The sequence below is a fragment of the Benincasa hispida genome, chromosome 7 (assembly GCF_027475165.1).
Source record: "Benincasa hispida cultivar pf3 chromosome 7, pf3_genome.v1.1, whole genome shotgun sequence".
NCBI classification, from domain to species: domain Eukaryota; kingdom Viridiplantae; phylum Streptophyta; class Magnoliopsida; order Cucurbitales; family Cucurbitaceae; genus Benincasa; species Benincasa hispida.
Genome location: NC_143484.1, coordinates 31,921,584 through 31,940,907, shown reverse-complemented (window position 1 = coordinate 31,940,907; position 19,324 = coordinate 31,921,584). Strand labels below are relative to the sequence as shown.

Sequence of the window (19,324 nt, the reverse complement as noted above, 5' to 3'; positions counted from 1 at the left end):
TAAGCACACTTAATGTAACGACCCGACTTCCTAGGACTCAAGCTAGGCCGTTACTAAACACATGCATGCATGGAACTTAAAACATATATGCCTCAATATCCTCATATCAAATACAACCTCATGGAATTAAGTATCATCTCATGCTAGCATATAAGTATCTAAGTAAACAAATAAATCTTTTAGATCCTCATACAAGAACATATCCATTTATCATGCTATCATTCTGTCATAATATTCATCTATCATGCTAGCATATATCTAGTGTCTGGTCCGTGGGCAGTTCTAGTAGTAAGATTACTTATCTCGATACTAGATTCAGATATCGATTCAAGCGACAGTCTTCAATAACAAATCTTTGAATTCAATTCCCCAACGAAGCCTGAGCAACAACTACCCTCAAGATTCCAATCTCCAAAATCTTCCTTCAATCAGACCTTGCTTCCAACTTTTAATCCATTTCTCCCTTAAAATTTTCAATTCACAAAGAATTTAACTAACCCCCTTCCACAATGAAATTAATTCTTGACATTAATTTCAAATTAAATTTGTGTGACATAAAAAGTCTAATTTCCATAACTTTCCTCCAATTAAACCAGTAAATTAAAACACCCATTCCTTCCAAAATGAAATTAATTCTTGACATTAATTTCACATTTAATTTGTTTGACATTAAAAGTCCAATGTCCATAACATCCCTCTAATTAAACCATTAAATTGAAACATCACTTCCTTCAAAATGAAATTAATTCTTGACATTAATTTCAAATTTAATTTGTTTGACAATGAAAGTCCAATTTTCATAATTTTCCTTCAATTAAACCATTAAATTGAAACACTCATTTTCTTAGCAATTAAAACACAATAATTACATTTTGAATTTTAAAAATTCAAAAAATGCCCTCTAATACTAGAAAATATAGAAATTACATTAAGAACAACATTTGGGGTGTTACACTTAACTTTTAGAATTTATATGATTGAGCCACTGAAAAGTAAGGCGTACCTTGTTAGTATAGATAGTAACTTTTAATTATTTTAAGCATTTTCTCAAAATCCTTTTCATTAAAACATGATCTCGGTTAATTGATGTACTTCCTCCTAAACTCGAGTATTCTAATCAGTGTTAAGACATGAACGACGAAAAAAAAAATAAACAAATAAATCAAAGATAGTGTACCTAGGAATTATTTTTTAAGATGGATTTCTTATAAATGAGAATAGAAACTACTTCCTTCATTATTATTATTATTATTATTATTTTAATCAATCTAGATATAACTTAACTAGTTTAGACATATATTTGCAATTCAAGAGATTAGAGGTTTGAATCTTTTCAACTCCACATATTGTTGAATTAAAATAATACTTGTTATTCTCCAACTTTTGTTTAACTTTTTATAAATAAAGAAATGGTTGGTTTTTACTGATTGCATAACTTTTCTTATAATATATGACTTCTCCCACCATTTTAACTTAAAGTCCATCTTTTAAGTTTGTTTCCCCTCCAATTGAGGGACCATTTTTAATATGATCAAAATCTTTCAATTTTTTTTTATTTTAATTAAAAGTTGATGTAAGAATTATTTAGAAAGGTTTGGAACATTACTAAAGAATGTTCTAAAGTTTAAGAGTATTTTGTATAATTTAGTTTTCTCACTTTTACTTTTAATGAAATATATTATTTTCTAATTTGACAATTGTCCAAATAGGAGATCGAATCATCAATTTTTGGGATGTTAATAGATGTCTTATTCATTTCGTTCAGAGCTCAACTAATCATGACGTATATATTCCACACGAAAGTTAAATGTTTGAATCCCATCCCACATATTTTTTTTTAAAAAAATTGATATATTATTAATTTATTGTTTTATTAACCTATTTAAACACATGTACACTCAAGTACTACTTGATACATAAAACTCAACCTGCCTATTAAGAAGATCCAACATATTCATCATCAAATTCCATTTATTCTTGGAGATTTTTGTATGGATGACTCAAATTTCATGAAGATATTATCGAAAAAGATCTGAGCGGTCTCGTTGCAAAAAAATTGCATCTTTCTTTTTGTTTGTGAGTCGGTCCACCACGATCCTGTGAAAAACACGATCGCCTGCCAGTGGAAGGCTTTCTGCGTGCGGGAACCGCTTTAGCTGCCACTCTAACAGCGTAACCAAGAGCCTTTATCCATAGCCTTGGGGCAGTGTCTCGATCTCCTACGTGCGAAATCAGAGGGACTAGTTCCTATGGAGATTCCCCTTGGTCTAATTCCACGCCTGCGTTATGAACCGTGGCCGCCCCCACCATTTACCCAAATTTAAAAAATAAGAATGTATAGCTTTTTGCTTATGTCACTTTCTTGTGCTCGTGTTCGCGTTCGCTTCAACTAATTGTGTTCTCACTTCTTAGGGTTCTTTCTCTTCCACCCTTTCACGCTTCTACTCGCTGGTTTAAGGAAAGTGTTAGCAAGTGATTGGTGACATCAACGAAAGATTATTTTGTTTATTATTTTCGAGACTTATGTTAAACAACATTTTGGACGTGAAATTTCGATTCTACATACCAAAAAAATCTATTAAAAATGTCTAAATTAACCCTAACATGTAAGTAAAACAATAATAATGTGGTGTTTCTCAGAACAGACTTTAACAAATAGTTTATAAGGAAAGGTTGGAATGTGAAGCGGTGGGAGGTCAAGACATAGCAAAGCGCAACAACATCAGCGGTTTATAAAATCAAAGCGAAATGAATGCTGTAGAGGCAAAGCTACAACTGCAAAGAAACCCCTTTTGGCCTTTTCAAATTTCATTTTCGATTTCCTCTTCATTTTCTCTCTCTCTTGTGGTTGTGGCCTTAACTTCATCCGAGCAACAGGGAGTGAAAATCGGCGCTTCGTCCTTTTTTTTTGTTTTCCCCATTTCGCCGTTTTGGATGTATCTGTTTGATTGAGTTACAACGGATATGGTAGGACCTTCGAGACCTCAGTTTGTTCTTTTTGGATCCTCCATTACTCAGTTCAGCTTCTCCAATGGCGGTTGGGGTGCTATTCTCGCCGATGTTTATGCTCGCAAAGTAACCCCTCTTTCTCTCTCTCTCTGTTTTTTTTTTTTTTTTGAATTTCCCCTGCTTTTGTTGTTGTTGAAATTTTTGACCCATATGCCAATTTTTGAATTCCCACAAGGGAAACTCACTAATTTGATGATTTTGTTGAATTTGATTATTTCTTTGTTATTTTTGTTCCTTTTTGATCTGTTGAGTACCTGAAATGAAGGAAGATTGTACATGGAAGCCCTTTTACTACATTTGGATTTTGATGGTTCTCTGAAAACATAATTTGTTTTCTGTTTTTAATTTTATTTGTTTTGTAGTTTTGTTGTTGGGTTGGTATTGCTGGCCACCGAATGTGGTAGGAGAAAGTTAGGCTGGACATTCCAGGACATCAAAATCAAAAAGAGTTTTCTGTCAATTTTTGGTTAAAAAATACATTTGGTTCTTAAAATTTCATGAAAGTAGCAATTTAGCAATTAAACCCTAGTCCATGTACTTTCAATTTGTGTAACAATCAAGTCTATATATATTTTCAAATATATGACAATTTAAATCCTGTTATAAAAATTTTCATCAAAGTTTTTCCATTTTTATTACTTAACAACGTAGGCTTGTTAGCTTATAAACATTGTAATCTATGCAAGAAAACTCATTAAATATTAACACCAATTTTCTTGATAGGGACTAGACTTTTACAAATTTTAGAGTATAAGGGCCAAATTGTAGCATACTAAAATTTAGGGATTAAATTGTTACAAAATTGAAACTTTAGGGACTAAATCATTAAAACTAAAGTTCTGAGACCAAATTGTTTTTTTCACGTAAGTTCGGGACCAAAAGTGTATTTTAGCCCCCTTTTTTTCTTTTTTTCCTTTTTGGTTGTAGGGAATTGGATTTATGGTCTGATTCTTCTATTCATTGTAATGGTATTTTGCAGCCTTCTTACAAGGTTAAATGTCACTTCTGAGTGTCTAACAAAGTCATTTCAAACTCATCCTGAATATCGGGACTGTCAGAATCTTGAGAATTCATTGTTAACTTTTCTTGCTTTCTCACTTCATAGAGGTGGGATTTCCTCAGCCTGCAGATTAGTTCTTTCCTTTGTCGATGTATTTTGGGAGAAAGGGTGTAAAGTATTTATATTGAAAGTGCTTAGTGCAAGTCTTGGCCAATATTGATGTTTCCAAAAGGGGGTTGGGGATTCAAACCGTCGGACCTTTTCTTCAAGAATATAATACTTTAACTAGTTGAGCTATGCTCAAGTTGTCGATGTAAATTATCATTTTTCTAACACAAATGTCTTGACTATGAAAAATACTTGCGCAAGTCTTGGTCAATTTTGCTCCTGCTCTCTTTTTTAGAAAAGTAAAAACTTTAGAAAAAAAGTTATACGATTGATACCACATTCATCAAAGAGGCATGGACATCTCTTTTAGGTTGCATGCCACTTTGGATGGTTATATTTATGCTTGAAAAGACTCCACCAGTCTACTCTATTTGTGCTTGAAAAGACTCCATCAAGCTAGGACACTTTGATGGAATTAGAAGGTTCCAAAATACTTATTTTATTTCATTTAATGCAATTTTTTTTCTTTGTTGGGCTGGGTTTCATTCTGATAAGGCCTGTTTTAAAAGAAGCCCATATAACTTGAGACCTGATGTAAATCTGTTGTGTTGGGCCTTTATACAAATGGAGGACTTTTCCTTTCATTTTATATACCATTTTGACAGAAAGTTTACAAATTTACTAATCATAGTAAGATATTTTTAAATCTAGTCTTATATTATTTTATTATTTTATTCTATATTTTTCTCCTTATTTCCATGGTATGATCAGATTTTTATTTTTGAAATATGATCGGATTCTTTCCTAAAATGTTATATTTAACTAATAGAATCTTTTCTTCTTACTTTTCCACTGGAAAAATTCTGTATAGAAGCCAACATTGTCGTCCCTTTCAAAAGTATTCTCAGTTCACACCATAGAATAAAGAACCATCTCTATTCTCCTGCAGTAATTCCTCCCTTTTCTAGAGTAGAATTTTAAATTCTAAATAAATTTGTTAAAATAATGTATTTTCCTTATAGTTTTCTTATTTATTTTCTGCCTCTATACAAGATATTTAAAAGTAGGATTTCATTTCTATACAAAAGAGGGGCACCCGCATAATTTCATTTTAACGCTTGCATCAATCGAGTGGTATATATTTGTTATAGTTTTGAAGTGCATGGTAAATTTGTAGTTATTTACACAATCTGGTCTACTTATGTAAATATTACTCTTTATATATATATATATATATATATATATATTTATTTATTTATTTATTTATTTATTGATTTTAATACTATTTAGATCTTAGTAATTGGATTACATTAACATTACATTCTTAGCCATCCTCGGAAAGTTAACACTTCCATACATCACATCATCAACTCTTTTAGATCCTCAGTTTCACTTGATTAAGTCAGCGACCTTACTTGAATGGGATCTGTTCTATAGGTTGTACAATTGTGTCTTAGAGTTCTAAAAAACTGGATCAAGTCAGATTTTCGCTTCCCCCTGATGAAGAGAATTATTATTTCTATTACATTTATCACCTTTTCCAATAAAGCCTATCAAATACTTCTTTGTCATTGCCCCTTTCTTCATTTGCATTTTAAATTTTAAATGGGTAGAAATCCTTAATCTCTAGTAATAGAAGTTAGATGATCTAAGATGGGGAATGAACATGAAATGATTGTAGTCCAAAAGGCTTTTAGACAGAAAGCAGAGAGTAGGTTTTCAGATTGAAATCAAATTACTTCTAATTTTTAGTTGAATTTGTTAGCCAGTTTGAATTTCGTACATGCCTTATTGTATGATTTGTGACAATTTTATATTGAACCTCTTTGACTCTTTCCTTCAGGCAGATATTCTTCTACGAGGTTACTTAAGTTGGAATTCTCGGCGTGCTTTACAGGTTCTTGATCAGATTTTCCCAAAGGTATGTTGTCAAGTTTTTTAGAATTTGGAGGTGTCTGTTTTGATTTCTTTGTTTTCTGGACATCTTTATTATTAAGAATGAAGTAGATGGTTCTCTGACTATTTTCCTCGTGTATGTATCCCTAAACATTGTGCTTATGACATATATACTATTGAACTTTAAAGTAAAACTGTTTGGGTCATATTTATTGTGTTATTTATTATGAATAAAGTTTAATATCACGTGAATAATATATGAATTTAGTATTAATATGACTGATTTTGAATAATGTCATCTGAGATAACATGTCTTAATTTTTGGGCTATTTAAAATATATAGTTACATGATTACAACTCCAGAGGAATAGGTTTGACAATTAAATTCTTTTATCTGATAGGAAGGTTGCAAAAGCAAAACCACTTTTCTGTGTCGGAATAAATGATAGGGATGGATGTATATGAGAATGTTACTTGGTTTATATATACACATGTATGCATGAGTTGATTCATATACATACACAAGTATACAAGGTTTAAAATGTTGATGTTGAATCTTAAAAATAATAATAATAATAATAAAAATAAAATATGTTGACGTTGATAGAAAAGTCAAGTTCTCAGTTTTATAGAAATGTATGATGAAAATATCGATTTTGCTGGATATTTTTGAAAAATAAAAAAAAAAATTTAAAAGAATTATAAAAGATTAATAATAAAATATAAAAGAAGGAAGTAGGAAGGAAAAAAAAAAAGGGATTACAAAAAGGCTCTCAAATTGTTCAAAAGTGAAGAAAGAGAATAGTTCCAAAAAACTTTGGATAAGAGACCCCAGCTAAAGTGAAAATAGATTACAACCCAAGAGAAGTCAAAATTCCTTCCACTATTTTGGAAGTTTCCTTTATTCTTCTTCATCAAAAGCTCTCATGGAACAGAAAAATAAACGATAAAAATAAAAAATAGGATTAATCTATAAAACGAAGAGATGGTTACTGTCTTTCTTACTCTCTTCTACAAAGAACACACTGAGAAAAGGGGATAAGAACTAACGGAATTCTTCTGCTGAAGTTTTTAAAATGCTACTTATTTTTTCCTTTCTTTTTTCTCGATACCATAAATGTTTGGAACAACTTATGGATACCTTGACTAATCTCACTCGAAAACTATTTGAAATTATATTTGATGGTGAGGAAAGTGGTTGGATTTTAGATATTTGAAAATATCCCAGGAAGGTGTGGGTATGGAATGGACAAAAGAGGACTGGCCCCAATAATATCACAACTACACCTCCTAATCAAAATTCCTAGCTTCATTAGCTGGATGGAAATACTAAAATTTAGGACACCTTCATTGGGGATGGCATTTTACAATCATTTCTTATACTCATGAAGGATTTCCTGGGTTGCCATTGTATATACATTATCGAGTGGGTAGAGTTCTGCAAGTAGATCAATTGGAACTGTAAATAATCTGTAGAAAATCTGACTGATGGAACTTTATATTATTTATTAACAAAGAGACTACAAACTCAAGGAGAATTAGAAAGCTTCCCCTTTACTCCTAGACCTGTGTCCTGACTAGCTCAATTCACTAGGGCATGCCTTCTCTCTTACTTGCATCCTCCAAATTCCTCTTAAGTTACACGGGGGCAGCAACTTTCTTTTCAGTACTTATTAAGGAGTTTGAATTATCTAGGTCTGAGGCTGATCTGTGTATATTAAATATGTTAGCTAGATGTCAATTTCTCTACGTAGGTACTATTTTTTCGTTGTTTGCAACTGGTAACTTTATTAGCTAGATGTTATGCGACACTGGTCAAATGAATAGCATTAGAATATGCATCAATAGTAATCAGTATTTGCATCTATGTAATCTATTCAACGTTCCTTTCATTTTCACCATATTCTTATTTTCAACACTAGTTCTCTTTCCTTTTTTCTTTTTACAGTATTGGTTGTCATTGTTATTATTCTTGTTGTCATTTTATTTATTTATTTATTTTAATCTCAGGATGCTGCTATACAGCCTTCTTTGGTAATAGTTTATTTCGGTGGTAATGATTCAATGGGTCCCCATCCATCCGGCCTTGGCCCTCATGTACCACTTCCTGAATACGTTGATAACATGAGAAAAATTGCTACTCATATCCAGGTATTCCAAGCAGAACTTCATATTAACTTCAGTCTTCTAAATTGTATCTTAAAGGACTCTTGAACGTGAAATTAGTAGGTAAAAAGATCTGCCTGTCCTTTGTCAAGTGTAGCATAGCTTCTAGCTAACAAACTTATCGGTCGCAAAATGAAGAAATTCAATCACACTTTTAATTTTCTCATGTTAACTATTGTTGATGCATATACTAATATAAATCCTTTAAAAAAACAGAGCCTTTCAGATAAAACACGCCTCATCTTTTTAACGTGCCCTCCGGTGAACGAAACCAAAGTTCGTGAAGGTCAAAGGTGCCCGCCACAGTTTAACGCATCGTCTCCAATGTACTTTTTTATTTTGTGTTTTCATTCTAAAATGGTTCATTTGTGATTAAGCAGTAAGTTCCTCAGTGAACTGGTGAGAACAAATGAATTGTGCAAAGCATATGCCCAAGCATGTATAAAGTTGTGCCAAGAAATGGGTGTAAAAGTTGTCGATCTTTTTACCGCCATCCAAAAAAGAGACGATTGGATGAATCTTTGCTTCACGTAAGTTTTTCCATTGCCACTTCGAATATTGATTGTAAACTTCCATTATTTTGTCCGTACGATGCCAAGAGTTTTTAGGAAACTGAAACACGTCAGAAGTCTTCTTTTCGGTTGGTATTTGTTATAATTTGAAGCGATTTTGTTTCCCCATTTTGCAGAGATGGGATTCATTTGTCAGCTGAAGGAAGCAAAGTAGTGGTGGAGGAGATTATGAAAATTCTCAAGGAAGCTGAATGGAAGCCATCCCTCTTCTGGAAGTCCCTTCCAACAGAGTTTGCAGAAGATTCGCCTTACGATCTCATTGCAGCTGATGGCATGAAAACTCTCAACGGCTCCGATTGGATCATTCATCGAGATAGTATCTGGGATTAGTCTTCTCGTCAACCTCCATGTCGGACCCCCATTGCAGCCATCTTACAGAAATCACTTGCTCAACAATGGCAGACATGGAAGAACTCCATAGAAGGCAGAAGGAATGTATAAGAGAAGTATGCAGTTCTTGATCTTTCATGCTTGCAATTACAAGCAGTAGAAAATTTTAGGATTAAGTGGATAGAATGTGCCATGTGTCAGAAATTAGTAATAAGATCTTCATAAACTTCTTAGAAATTTAATAATATCATTTGTGCTGCTTTATTTCTGTATTGAACTCCATGCAGAGCCAGCAAGCAAGCTCAGTTGATGTAGTCAAAAGTAGAAATTTTCAGTTTTGTTTTGTTTTCTAATGTTTATATAGTAAATGGATTATATTTGAAGTGTGTTTGAGAGTAATTTTTAATTATGGAAATGATGAATACTTGAGAAATGTTTGTGTTTCACTACTTTATCCCAGAAAAAACATTTCTTAAAGAAAATTATTTAGATGAATCTTGGGTAGCATTTATCAATCATAATTTGTCATTTGATAAATTCTTCATATTTCTTTTTTGAAATATTTTAATTCCTTTTTGATGTGATTGATGAGAGCTTGAGAGGGAGATGTATAAAGATGAATGCAGCTTGGGATGCATCTAAGTATTACCTTTTTTTTTTTTAATATTGAAGATATAATTTATTGATATCTACCCTCATTTTCTAAGTTTATTAATTGATGGTGTAAAATTTTTACTGACATGTTGATATTTTTAGATTTTCATAGGTTATTCATTGAAAAAAGTTGACGAAATATAAAACATTAAGTAAAAAGTTACTAATATGAAACAATAAATATGTTAATTTGGTTTTAAAAGCATAAAATGTTTATTTGTCAACTTAAGTACTTTTTTTAAAAAAAATTCTTTTGTTTTTATAATTTTTCTTTTCAGAAATATCCATTGACATCGATAGTTTTATCGACAATTTTGTTAAATTGAAATTTCAACATTTTAGCTAACATGAGAATAATTGGTCTCTGGAAAAAAAAAGAAAAACTAATATGAGAATAACTTGATTGACATACAACTTATATTATCAACCTCGATATTTCATTATGTATAGGTTGGTCTTTCTTGTTAACTTTTCTGCACAAATTATTTTTGTTTCACTTATTTCTTTCTTCACACACATATTAAACTTTCTTTTATGAATTTTTCCCCATACACCTTTTCTCTCACTAGCTTCTTTCACAAGTATACTCTCTCATTATTCTCTTTATGTACACTTTTTTCCCTTACTAGTCTCTTTCATCACATACTTTATCTCACTTCAATTATTTTTTCTTTTCTTCAAATTTTCATGGTATTCTTCACCAAAATTTTGAATTTGTTCCAAAAATATTAGTTAGGTCACTACTAATTCTAATAAGTCAAAGACATTTTTTTCTTGCAAACATAGGATGGAAGAATCGTACCTCTAATTGTGAGATTGATAGTACAGGCGTTATGTCAGTTGAGTTATACCTATTTTGACAAGTCAAAGACATTTTCGAAACATTAACGTGCTTATAAGTTGTAATAAGTATGTTTTGTTTATTACTTGCTCTCAAGTCATAACTAATAAAGATAGTTTAATATGATAATATGATAAGATTAATAGCTTCATTGATTTTAGTTTTGATATTTCATTTTCAACTAATTAAGGTAAATAAATGAAAATCTAACCCTATTAATAATAAAGCATGCTTAATATTATTTTTTTTAGTACAACAAATGCGATAACGATTGAATCTTCAACCTCAATGATAGAAGGTCATGTCAATTACTATTGAGCTAAGCCTACTTTGACATAAAGCATGCTTATTTAGTTTCATAAATGTGGGGTTAGAGAATCAGACTTATCTTTTGAAAAAATCTTAGGTATTTAATCTACTGGTTCAGGTTCAAAAACTCTTTTTGTATTATAATGTATTCAATAGATATTTTACCCTAAAAAAAATTGTTGAGAGCATTTCAGGTGAGGTTCAAAGCCCACGAGCGGTCCCAATCCTGAGGGGAAGCAAGAGTCAACACTTTCCAAAAGGAAAAGTCAAACTCTTAGGTCGAATCGATTAGCTAAGCTCGCCGCTAGCACTTTAAAACCTTGAGAGTCACACCCACCATGACGTTGCCAGCAGTACACATAACTCCAAATGAGTATCGGAAGAAAGCCTTACAAATAGCTACATATTGTTAGTCTCAAGAAAAGTAAAGTAATTCTCTCCATGTTTAGGTAAGCTAAATACTCCCTATACGAATTATGGAATTTGAATGTGCTTGACTCGGTACCATGTCATATAAGTACTTTCATGCATTGCTACTCCAACATGTGTTCGGATTAGAGGAGTGGACTAAAAGAATGCTCAAGATGTATATGCGAATTTCCCGTGCCAAAAAATATTTTAACAAATATGCGAAAAGATGTGATCTAGTTCACATTATTTTTATATTTACACATACCCTTTAACTACAATAATTTAGAAAATTTGTAGGTATAACTCCAACAGCTGAGATAGAGTATACTAATCATAGTCCCCATTTTTTCCCTTAAAATTAATGAATAAAAAGTTAATTGAATAAGGGAATATAATTGAAATATCCAACGAAAGGTGGATAAAATTATTCTCTGCCATCTGTAATAAGCAAAAGGTTAAGATATTTTTATCTCTAAAAAGAAAAAAAGGGTTAAGATATTTATATTATTAAATCAATTTATTTACAAAAGTTTTAAAAATAGTACTTTACTCCATGTATAAGGCTTTACATCGTTTGTTTCTATAGTTTCAGGATATTTATTTTAGTTTTAAACTTTTATTCTTTTTAGTTTTTATATTTTTAAAATGTCTATTTTGATCCTTAAATCTTTAAAAAGTAAACATTTGGGTCCTATCATTTTCAGTTTTAAGGTATCAAAATGACCGTTTTAAAAAGTGTACCGACTAAAATGCATCTAAATAGAAAGTACAATAACTTAAAAAAATATTTTGAAAATACGTAAACTAAAATGAACAAAAAAAACAACACAAAGATTTGTGTGATTGACTAACGGTATGTTGACTACGTCCATGGCTGAAAAGAGCAACAATTTCATTATCCTCGCGAGCAACATAGTACATGAGGTTTAGATATTTATAAAGTGGCGAATCTTAAACTTGAGTTTGCCATATTTACCACTAGTCTTGTTGTTGGTATTGGTACTATATCAGTTATATGGGGGAGGGGGGATTCGAGCTCCCTAAACCTATACTGAATCCATCGGTGGATTTATATATGACACTCTTTTTTAACCTTAAATAGAAAAAAACCCAAAACGAAAATAGAAACATAATCTCAATAAAATTTAGTTTTTAAGTCATTTCGGAATTCTATTAAACAAATTTAACACATCTCAACAAAACACATAAATAAAATAAAATATTTTAAAAATACAGGAACCAAAAAGGACGAAAATCGAGAATACACATACGAAAGTAATATTTGAACTTAAAAAAAAAAAAGGAAAAAAGTGAAAATAATAAAATAGTGAGGAGATATTTGAGAAGATATTTAAGATAGATGCTTAAAGGTACTGGAGAAGGGACCCACTTGGTGTTGCGTGGATCCCTTTTTCTACTCTTTTTCCATTTATTTATTCCCTTTCTCTTTTTATATATTCATCTTTGGATATTTTCTCAAGAAATCTATCCCACTCGCCCTCTCTAAGCGCGTCTTCACATTCGCTCTTTTGATATTTTCTCTTTTCCCACGTGTTTTTATTTTTACTACAAGGTAAAAATTGTAAGAAGTGACAACTCACAATCACAGTGTTAATTTTTTTTTAATTTTTTTGAAGAATAATTTCTTTTAATTCTTAAGAATGATTTTTTTTTCTAAAAAAAGAAAGTATATTTGTTTAAAAAATATCTTTATACTTTAAAAAATTATAATATTACCTTTAACTTTCATATACATTTTAAAAATACCATTAGAATAGAAATTATTTAGAATTTAGTTGGAAATTGAGATATAAAATGGTATAATAGGTGACACAGAATAAAATTTTGAATCGTCACATCGTTTTTGGTCATTACCACATAATTATAAATCATAACTTTTGTTTGAAATTCTAAAGAAATTATATTCTAGGAGTAGTTTTGAAACGTGAATGAAAGTCGATGAATAATATCACGATTTTTAAAAGTATAAAGATATTTTTGAAGTAAAGATAAAAATTGGAGGGTGTTTGTTATAATTTAGCATAGAGTGGTTTTATTTTTATTTTAAAAAATAATTTTAGACTCGACAAAAGTCAAGTACTAGTCCATTTCCAAATTACCAAATGTACTGGTAAGAAAGGACAGAAAAAGTAATAAATAAATAAATAAATAATCCCCTTTCCCCAAAATGTAAAAGTCCAACAAATAGAATTACTCTTTTTATTTTTCCTTCTTTAATGAAAGACATACCTACCCATGAGCAAGGATGAAAATATATGTAGATATGTCGATATATACGTTGATATATCTGCAAATCAAAAGGTTCGATATTGATATTAAATATTCATGGATATTTCTAACATCTTTTATAAATAATCGTAAAACATAAAAAAATGTTATCTATTTAATCTAATATACATATGACTACTCATAACAATAACCATAACTTAGTTTTGGAGTAAAAACAACTTAATTACTAATCTAAATAAATTTTATAAATTTCATGACTTACAAAAATATCAGATGATATCAATATTTTATCGATATATCCATAAAATTGAAATCTTGATATTGATATTGATGTTGATATTTTAATCCTTGCCCATGAGAGAAAGAGCTCATATTTTACCCCCTTGGCATGTATTTCTATATCAAAATTTCTATTATTCAATAGAACAAATTCTAGTACCATTGTACAATTAATTCTATTCATAATTTGACACGTTATTAACTAATATATTAATTTATTAGCGTAATGTAGTATTAGAAAATTTTTCCTATTTAATAGAAAAGTTGTCAAGAAATTTAGATAATTTGATTTTGACGACAGAAGTACATACCAATTAGTATTGAAATCGCATCTTTAAAGCTTTTAAGCCAATACAAATACATTACATCATAAAGTAACTATAAATTACTGTTTAGTAGGTAAATTTGGTTAACCTAAATATACAACAATTAAAATATATATTCTTTTCCTGAGTTAAATTATAATTTTAGTCTATAAATATAAAAACTTTGCGTATATTCAGTCCATACACTTTAAAAAATGCATAATAGACTATTGAATTTTCAATTGTTTTTAATAAGTTATTTAATTTTCAATTTTGCATCGTATAGATCTCCAACAAATATTCAAGTTTTTAAAAATTAATTGAATTACTAGACTAAAATTTGAAATTTATGTCTAATAAAATTTTAAACTTAGAGTTGGAGAAATTTTTTGTATGAAAAACCCAAATTTCACAAGAATATATATTTAAATTTTCTATTCCGAGAATATGAAAATAATGATGTAACGTTTAGCTTATGCTTTGCTTCTCCCTCTTCGAACTTGCCCTCACACTCAACTAATTCAATACAATAGTGCTCTCAATTGCAGTCATGCTCACTACTATTATAAGAAAATCACGTTGACAATAGAATTTTGGATGTAAAATTTGAATCATCAGTGTAAAACCTCAAGTTTGAGGGTATAAATTAACTTTTTCTCTTTGTTTTGGTGCATAATATTTCTTGTCGACATGTCGATATTTTTATCAATATTTTCATATTTTTATAGGTTCTCAACATTGATATAAGTGAATCGATAGTTTTATTCTATCGTAGAAAAATCTACATCCATAAAACATAAAAAATAAACAACCAAATGTTATTAATATAAATACAGTATAAATAATAAACATGTTGATTTGTTTAATAATCATAAAATATTTATTACTCATATAAATTTATTTTTTAATTTTTTAATCCAAAAATATTCATTAACATCCATATTTTTAAGAGAGGAGACGAGAGGTTCCAATTCAACCAACAAATAATGTGAAAAAATCCATTTTTCCTTTGCTAAGATCTTCTTCCCACGCGCTCTAGGTGCGCGTGGGCTTTGAGCTCCACGTCCCGAGCTACACCGATAATGGATCCTTTCAGTATTTAGTCATCACCGCCACCGCCATTTTTCCTCAGCACTTTTTCCCTTCTTCAAAGTTCAACCTTTTCCCTTTTTACAAACTCATCCCTTTTTCTTTCCATCCACTCTCAACCATGGCCGATAACAACCCCCGCCGTAAATCCAAAATGAAGCCTTCAGCAACCACCACCACCACCACCACCACAACCACCACCAGCGACGACGGCCCTCACGACGGCGACTTCCCTGACGAGTACGATGCCGAGGTTTGGGCCTCCTTTGACCAGACCTTCCGCCAAGTCCAATCAGTGCTGGACAGAAACAGAACTCTGATTCAACAAGTGAATGAAAATCACCAATCTCGAATTCCAAGCAACATGGTTGACAACGTTGCTTTAATCCAAGAACTCAATGGAAACATCTCAAAAGTTGTTTCCATGTACTCTGATTTTTCCTCTGATTTCTCCTCTGCTTTCAGTAACCACAAACCCAGAAATGGTAAAAGAGGAAGCAACAACCCAAATGCTTGAAGAATTCAAGCCATAACAACAAAAACAAACTTACCCATTTCCCCATTTTCAACTCCAGACTACCATTGTTTTCTCTCTGTTTCATCATTATCAGAATCATCAGTATCGACAGAATCAGCATCAGCATTGGTTAGAATAAAAGGTGGGTTAGTAGGTTGTGTGGAAATGCGAGAGATTGAAGAACTTCTCGCAGGTGTATGCTTGTGGGTGTGTGTGTGTGCTCTTTTCCCTCTCTATTTAAAATATCTTTCCTAATGTAACAGTTAATGCATGCTTCCATCATTATCATCATCATGAATCATCAAACCATGGCTGTCAGAGTTCATTGTCTTCTTCTTCTTCTTTAGTTTACTTCTCCTAAAAGATGGGAAACTTTTATTATCAGCAGTGGAGGATAAGAAAAAGAAACATTACATGGGAAACAAAAGTGCTTCAGTTTTGATATAAAAATAAAGACCCTTTTGAGTTTTCAGTTCATAGGAGAAGGAAAACAACAAATATAATTCTATATTCTAAGTCTTTTCTGAACTACTACCTTTTTCTTTGTTTTTCTATATTTTGTCATATAACAAACAAAAGCAACTGAATGGATTTGGATGATATAACAAACACAAAAGGTGCTACGTATGCTACTGTGTTGTTCTGTACCAAAAGGAAAAAAAATAACGATAATTCCTCTTTTGCATTAACTATCTCAAACCGTAGAAAGAAGGTGAAGGTTTTTCTTTTTAAACTTTTTTTTTACTAAATCTACTAAAGAACACAAATCTTGGTGTTAGATGGATATAGAAAGTGAGAGATGCGAGGATTTCATTCAAAATTGTTGATTTTGCGGTCGGTATCTGTTCTGCAAACTTTTTATTTCATTTTCTAAACTTGGAATCCACAAAAGAACCTGATGTGCTTATTTTGAAAACTTTTTTGAATTTAGAATCTTTAAAAGAAGATGAAGTTTGATTGTGACTGTTGTTTTCGAGAAAGATGCTCAACTGAAACACCAATCTACCATTTTTAGAAGGAGGATTTTGTCAATTCACTTCAAGAGAAGAGAAGTAAAAGTACCAAGCAAGAAAATCTAAGCCCTTTGATTGAGATTGCAAAGATGAAGTGTGTTTGTATAGAAATGATATATAATGTGAATGAAATCCATTAAAGGCCTTGGGATAATCAACTCTAATGTGAAGCTGATGCCTACATCTCACTAGAGAGAAAGTTGTAGGGAGGGGGAACCTTTGTTATCAACAATCTCTGTTTCCAGAATTATACTGGAAGCTCTCCACTTTGTGAAATGTAAGCTTCAGTCTTTGGTTTTCCATCCCCCTGACTTCCTTCAGCTTCAATCTTGAAGACGACATCCATACCTGAAAGGACTTTTCCAAATACGACATGGTGCCCGTCCAACCTTCGAGATCAAAATTATGAAATAAGCAAACGGATTTAAATAAGTTGATTCAACAAGGAAATTCATCAACCTTTTGCAAATGAAACACTTACCAACTAGTTTTAACGGTTGTAATAAAGAACTGTGACCCATTTGTGTCCTTCCCAGAGTTTGCCATTGACACAAATCCTGATATGAAGCCAAATCATTCATTAAAGACGGGAATAGGTTCCAAAAGTAAGTTGAAATCTAATATTAGAGTTCTCAGATTCATGTGTTCAACTTCAATCAACTCTACATTTGTATGGATTCGCAGTTCGGATATTAGAGTAGTTAGTGTACCTGGACCATCGTGTTTCAATTGGAAATTTTCATCTGCAAACTTCTCGCCGTATATCGACTCTCCACCTCGGCCATCTCCCATAGTAAAATCACCACCCTGTATCATAAAACTGGGAATAATTCTATGGAATGTGCTTCCTTTGTAATGTAGAGGCTTCCCACTCTTCCCGATTCCTTTCTCTCCTAGAACAAGATTTTATAGAAAAAAAAAATAATTCAAGATTTTGAAACACTAGCAGAAAACTAATAAATGGTCGCTGCTTCAAACAATATGAAGAGAAACCTAACTATTGAAGAGCAAAATCTATTTGGCTACCCGTGCAAAGAGCGCGAAAATTCTCTGCAGAATACACACATGGAAGTAAAGTAATCAGCAGCATTCTATAAGAATATCAAAACATAAGCATCAACAGTAGAACCATAATTATTTAAATTCCCTACCTGCTGTTTTAGGAACAGTTTCTCCGAATAGGCCAATCACAACTCGTCCTGAGAAAAACAAATTAGAATATGGATTATGGAAGATCTTCATGGGACTTTCCATTTGTGGAGTCAATATATGCTTCTGGTACATAACTCAACAACAGAAGCAAATCTTTGCAATGGCCATTTTCATGTCGAAAAGAAAATTCTCTCAAGAACAATCTGCTAGGAGTCATCACCCTAGACACTCAACTTTTGCATTTGCTCTACACTAATATGGTGTTCATTAAACAGGATGAATCATTGAGTTTGAAAAAGAAATACCATTACTCTAATTGAACAAAAAATTCCCCCACATTAAACTGAAATTCGGCTGGATTTCATTACAAGGACACAACAAAGCTCATCAAATCACAACCCCAATTTCACACTCCAACTTTCATTACTCTCATTCCACTAAGAAATCAATGATATGATTGAAAAATCATTAACCTAACCTTACATTAGGGTTCATAAACAAAACCCATCTCCCTAAACAGAACTGGATCGAAAATTTTCCAACTAAAAAGGAAATGGGTCATACCAGAGGGCTTTCCACCGATTTCAATATCGAAGTATACTTTGTGAGTCACCGTCGCCGGATTCTATAATGAATTACAAAAGTGAATTCTGTTTGATCAAAGAGAAACACAGAAAGAGAGAGAGAGAGTGTGTGTAGAAACGATAACTCACTTCTTCGATGACATTTTGTTCGGATGAGACACAACCATCTTCTAAATGGTTCTGCAAAAACGAAAAGAAAATCATTAGATTGAAGAACAAAGATAATTTAGAATTGATGATGTTCGTTGAAGATAAAAAGAATGGGAAGATGGAAATAGAAAAATTTACGAGAATCAAGATAATTGTGGCAATCAGAAACAAAATCCATAAAAACACAGCTGAGAATAATCTCCTCAATGAGGTCATCTCTTCTAATTTTCTTCTCGATCGCTTTCGATTTTCAGGAAACTCCTTCAACGAAGAACTTGGGATTTTCCCTGAAGTTATAATTTTTTTTTTTTAAGGTGAAAACAAAACTAATTTGATAATTTTTTCTTAAAAATATATGAACATATCCTTTTCGAAAGTACCCTTCGAGTGAAGTTATTGATATATGGGTTAGTGACCCAAATTTTGGGGAACAAATGTGATTTGCCATGTTTTTCGAAAAATGAGGGTTATTTATTTATTATTTTTTAAATTTTATTATTTTATTTAGTATTTTTTTTTTTTGGGAACAAATGTGATTTGTCTCGCACAAATATTGGATTTCTTGCTCTCTTGCTCCCTTTTCTTTTTCACGTATCATTTTCCTCTCTTGCTTTCTCTCACGGTCTCACTTCTCGGTCTCAATCTCATTTTTTGGTGTTCGATCTCGCTCTACAACACAACTAAAAAGA

At 31.5% G+C, this 19,324-nt stretch overlaps 2 protein-coding genes and 1 pseudogene across 5 annotated transcripts; 2 read left to right on the top strand and 1 right to left on the bottom strand.

Annotated features, from left to right (window-relative positions):
• Nucleotides 1–1,914: 1,914 nt before the first annotated feature.
• LOC120080891 (GDSL esterase/lipase CPRD49) lies at nucleotides 1,915–9,514 on the top strand. Its single transcript, XM_039035557.2, has 6 exons — nucleotides 1,915–3,075; nucleotides 5,961–6,038; nucleotides 8,024–8,164; nucleotides 8,396–8,472; nucleotides 8,560–8,709; nucleotides 8,868–9,514. The coding sequence occupies exons 1-6, from the start codon at nucleotides 2,965–2,967 to the stop codon at nucleotides 9,079–9,081; spliced, it is 771 nt and encodes a 256-aa protein (XP_038891485.1). The 5' UTR covers nucleotides 1,915–2,964; the 3' UTR covers nucleotides 9,082–9,514.
• A 5,746-nt stretch (nucleotides 9,515–15,260) lies between these two features.
• LOC120081777 (peptidyl-prolyl cis-trans isomerase CYP19-4-like) lies at nucleotides 15,261–19,081 on the bottom strand. 3 transcript variants are annotated; one of them, XM_039036937.2, is made up of 9 exons: nucleotides 18,774–19,081; nucleotides 18,615–18,665; nucleotides 18,466–18,526; nucleotides 17,901–17,948; nucleotides 17,776–17,799; nucleotides 17,460–17,642; nucleotides 17,231–17,306; nucleotides 16,967–17,138; nucleotides 15,261–16,093 (listed from the first exon to the last, which is right to left on the bottom strand). In XM_039036937.2, exons 1-8 carry the CDS (start codon nucleotides 18,849–18,851, stop codon nucleotides 16,997–16,999), a joined length of 663 nt encoding a protein of 220 aa, XP_038892865.1. In that variant the 5' UTR covers nucleotides 18,852–19,081; the 3' UTR covers nucleotides 15,261–16,093; nucleotides 16,967–16,996. The 3 variants fall into 3 exon arrangements, with proteins under 3 accessions (XP_038892865.1, XP_038892866.1, XP_038892864.1); XM_039036938.2 differs by having other exon boundaries at nucleotides 15,261–15,812; XM_039036936.2 differs by having other exon boundaries at nucleotides 15,261–17,138.
• LOC120081778 (protein ELF4-LIKE 3 pseudogene) lies at nucleotides 15,341–16,061 on the top strand (annotated as a pseudogene). The gene has a single exon (XR_016530639.1). The product of XR_016530639.1 is annotated as a protein ELF4-LIKE 3 pseudogene (transcript).
• Nucleotides 19,082–19,324: the final 243 nt, after the last annotated feature.